The 4182-nt window shown below is 45.3% G+C and overlaps 1 protein-coding gene across 1 annotated transcript; it reads left to right on the top strand.

Moving 5' to 3' along the window:
• The first annotated feature begins 279 nt into the window (after positions 1–279).
• Positions 280–3488, top strand: NCBP2 (nuclear cap binding protein subunit 2). The gene is made up of 4 exons (XM_054282592.1): positions 280–384; positions 464–645; positions 1369–1507; positions 2091–3488. Exons 1-4 carry the CDS (start codon positions 304–306, stop codon positions 2160–2162), a joined length of 474 nt encoding a protein of 157 aa, XP_054138567.1. The 5' UTR covers positions 280–303; the 3' UTR covers positions 2163–3488.
• The last annotated feature ends 694 nt before the right edge of the window (positions 3489–4182 follow it).

The following is a 4182-nucleotide window of genomic DNA, read 5'->3' as shown; positions in this document are numbered from 1 at the left end:
CAGCGCCATGGCCGCCGCTCTCGCGAGATCCCGCGACCGAGCGCTCCCGCCCGCTGGGCGCGCCGCGGCTCTCGCGAGAGGTGGGGCACGCCCCGCCCCGCCGCGCTCGCGAGAGCCGCGCACCGCCTCGCCATTGGCTGCGCGCCCTGCGGCCGCGCGGCGCGTGCACGGGGCGCGCGAAGGAGGTGGGGGGGCGGCCGGGCCGGGCGGTGTCGGTCCGTGCTGTGCTGTGCTGGGTTCGGCTGGGCCGGGCCGGGCCGGGCCGTGCGGGGTTGGGCTGGCCTGGCCTCGGCCGGCACCGCCATGAGCTCCGGCGGCACCCTGAGTATCCTACGCAGCGACTCCTACGCCGAACTCAGCCAGTACCGGGACCAGCATTTCCGGGTGAGCCGCGGCCGGGGGCGGGCGCCGCGCGGTCCCGTCCGGCCGGGCCGGGAGGTAACGCTGTGTCCTTGCGGCCCAGGGGACGCGGTACGACCAGGAGCGGCTGCTGAGGAAGAGCTGCACACTGTACGTGGGGAACCTCTCCTTCTACACCACGGAGGAGCAGATCCACGAGCTCTTCGGCAAAAGCGGCGACATTAAGAAGGTCATCATGGGGCTGGACAAAGTGAAGAAAACCGCCTGCGGCTTCTGCTTCGTGGAGTATCCTTGTGCAGCGCGGCGGGAGCCGTCAGGGTGTGGGTGAACTGCTCTGCACTGCAGGCTCTGAGTTACGGGGGAGTTCTCCGAGGATAAAATTAATAATTTGCTAAAGCGGCTGTGGGAGACCCTGGTGAGAGAGAGGAATGCTGGGCTCACTCTTGGACATGATGGTCTTACAGGTCTTTTCTAACTGTGATTCTGTATTCGAGCATACACTGCGTGTCGAGTGGGGTTAGCAGATTGCTTTCACTTTGATGCTTTAACCCAGATACCTCTTGGGTAGTTGACCTCTGTAGGAAATTCATATTCTCAGTGCCGAGGTAAAAAGGTCTTTCTTTTCATACAAACACATGTGTAAAGTTTCCGTTGGCATCTTTCATCCCTGTTGTATGACTTCATTGTGTGCACGTTTCTGAGGATCATTTTGCTACTGCTTGCAGTGAACTCACCAGACTGGTGAAAGTTTGCAGCATGAACAGAGCATGTCTGGGGCTGCCCACTCTTTAGCAATAGAGCTTTGTTCTGTTAAATGTCGGCATGATTGACAAACTTTTTAATGCTTGACTTGCTGCATGTTTTACCCTTTCACTACAGTTTTCTTAGATGGTGTAGCTTCAAAAAAGTGGTTCAAGCAAAGACTTGGTTTTGTGACCTATTTGATAGTGTTCATTTTCCCACGTGGTGAAAATAGAAGTCTGTTTCTTTCATTAACACATTCCCAAGATATTATGCCAGAGGAGATGCTGAAAACGCGATGCGCTACATCAACGGGACCAGACTGGATGACAGGATCATCAGGACAGACTGGGATGCAGGGTTTAAGGAGGGCAGGCAGTATGGCCGTGGACGATCAGGGGGGCAGGTAGGTTGCTGTACAGCCTGGGCTCTTAAAGGAATGGTTACTTTGCCAAACTTCTTGATTTTGAATGAACACAGAAAAAATTCAGAAATAGCAGCTTAGGAGTCATTGTTTGAGATAACACTGGAAGATATCTGATCAATGGCAGTATAATCCACTAGGAAGAAATAACTCCTTCCTAAATTTCACTAGAAGTACTTGCAGAAACAGCTCTTGGATGCCTAGAGACATAATGCTTTTAAGTAAGCCCAGGAAATGTAAGAGCCTGTTAGGAACACACAGGACAGCAGCTGGCTTGCCCCAAGGGGAGCAGATGGCAGTGGCTTGTACTGCCAATGCCAAAGGCTGACCATCCTTGCTTGGGCTGTGGTGATTAGAGAGTCCCCAGACATGATGAAAGAGGAAGTTGGTTTATGCTATTCTGGTCTTCTGCATGATGCTCTTTACCATCTGTTTAGTCAGGCAGCTCCATGTAGCCAATTACATGTTGTGATGTCAGTGTGACTGTATTCTAATGCTGCAACAGTTTCTGAGAAATTGTTTTTCCTTGTCTTTTCTGGGCTTCCCTTTCTCCCCCCTCCGTTAGGTCCGAGATGAGTATCGGCAAGACTATGATGCTGGAAGAGGTGGCTATGGCAAAACTGTTCAGTGCCAGTGACTCCTCAGCCTCACCAGAGAACCAAATCTGCATAGTAAATGTCCCCAGGCACAAAGCAGGTCTGTTACACACAGTTCACAGAAACTCCTGTCCACGTTCCTGTGGGCACATCCTATGTTCAATACCTCTTTGTTTTAATACCAGGATCCAAAGCATTGCAGAGGACCTGGGAGCAAGGCTTTAAGCATTAGAATGCTGAGGCTTTGGTCTCAAATGCTGCTTACTGAAAGGAGCAAAGATGTTATGGTGCTTTTTTAGTTCTCTGGCAAAACTTGATTATTCTACTGGGTTCTGTTTACATTGGGATCTCAGAGTGGAGAGCAGTGATAAAGGATGATTGGTGGGTGTTTCACAGAGGAAAGCAAAAGGCAAAGAGCCTGAAAAAGAAGTGGAATTTATTAGGAATTTTTTCAATTTCTAGAGAAGACTTTTAAGTTGCAGATTTTCTGGCATTACTGGATTAGCATCCTTTTCCATTGATGCTGTTCCTAGAAGGTTTACATGAGCAGCCATAATAAAACAAATTAGATTGAGTTCAGGAATCCAGAAGTGAGAAGCAGAGACAGGAAACAGACCTCTGCTGTCTTCTACAAATTACAGTTGTGATTGCATGACGGAGAAGAGCAAATACAAGAATTGCAGTACTATTGTTTCACAGTTTGAGTATTAGATCTCCAGAGCTTTAATATTTGAGGGCGGTATCTTCTCTGTGCCTGTAAGGGTTGCATGAAGCCAAGTTACCCCCAAAATAGGATGTTTGAGGAGCTGGGTTTATAATGAGAAAGTTTCTTCCCAATACAGGTTTTCTGCTTGAGAAACTTGATTTCAGACAACTTAAAAATTGAAATAAAAGAGTTTTGGGAGCAGTTTTGCTTTCTACTGAGCATGTGCTAAGAATGGTAAAAGGATTTCAGAATTGTGTAGCATGTTATGTTTTGGTTTTTCTCTTTTCCTGCTGGCTCCTATTCATACTGCTTGTTCATATGTTGGAATTTTGATGTACTGCAGATGTAGGTTTAAAAAATGTGATCCCAAGATCAAGGAAATTGACCTGCTGAAATGAAATAGTTTAAAAAGAACTGTTACAGAGCTTTGAAATTTCTTAATGGACTTCTGAGTTCCATGTAAATGGCAATTACTAAAGTTTTGTGCAAATACCTTCTTGTCCATGACTCCTTATAAACTTTCAAAGGTGTGCAAATGTTGAACTTTACTCACTGAAGGTATTGTAGGGAATTTTGATGTGTTTCTTGCATACAGTTAATCACAACTGTTACTGTAAATTGGAAGACAAGTGAGATTGAGCAACTCCTTACTTAGGAAGTGTGAGTTGAGTAAAACTTTTGGGATCACTTGGTGCTGGTCTGCAAATAAGCTTTGAACAAAATTACCTTTTCCAATATAGTACATTTGACTATGAGTTTACAGCCTGTGATCTGCTCTAGAACACTGCTGAAGTTTATTTTTCATTGTATCAATTCCGTATTAAAAAAATATGTTACCAAAAATTCTAAAGTCACTTTCTTTTAAATAAAGCTGCAACATTAAAACAGTTTGTTACTTTTTTTTTTTAAACAGAATCAGTGAACTAAAGTACCTGTGTTCAGACTCTTGGTCCTTTGTTTTGGTCTCTTTTAAGATGGAAAGAATGAATATTCTTTCCTTTTGGCTGGATTTTTAGGCTTGTTCTGTTCTTACCTGGATTCTGTAAGGTGTTTGGTTAATGCTCTTCATTCTGGTTTGAATTTCTTTGGATTACAGGACAGAAATTGTTTCTTGATAGTGAAGTAAATGTGAAAGTCTTTGCTGTGTAAGAAGTAATTTTCAAGGTGATCTTCCTTATAAAGATGAAGTCTAAAATGGTTTTTTATTGTAAGTACTGCCAGTACTTCTCAAAGAGCCATTCTCAAATTGGATGGAGATGGTAATAACATTGTCTGTCACAACAATCACTGTTCTTTGCTGTTTATGTGCAATGGGTCTGGAAAGAGTATTTTTTAAGTTTTGAAGTAAGATTTTC

This window comes from Melozone crissalis, unplaced genomic scaffold (assembly GCF_028551555.1).
Source record: "Melozone crissalis strain CALT ecotype California unplaced genomic scaffold, PUWL_Pcris_2 ptg000034l_1, whole genome shotgun sequence".
Lineage (NCBI taxonomy): Eukaryota > Metazoa > Chordata > Aves > Passeriformes > Passerellidae > Melozone > Melozone crissalis.
This window is presented reverse-complemented; position numbering and strand designations above follow the sequence as displayed.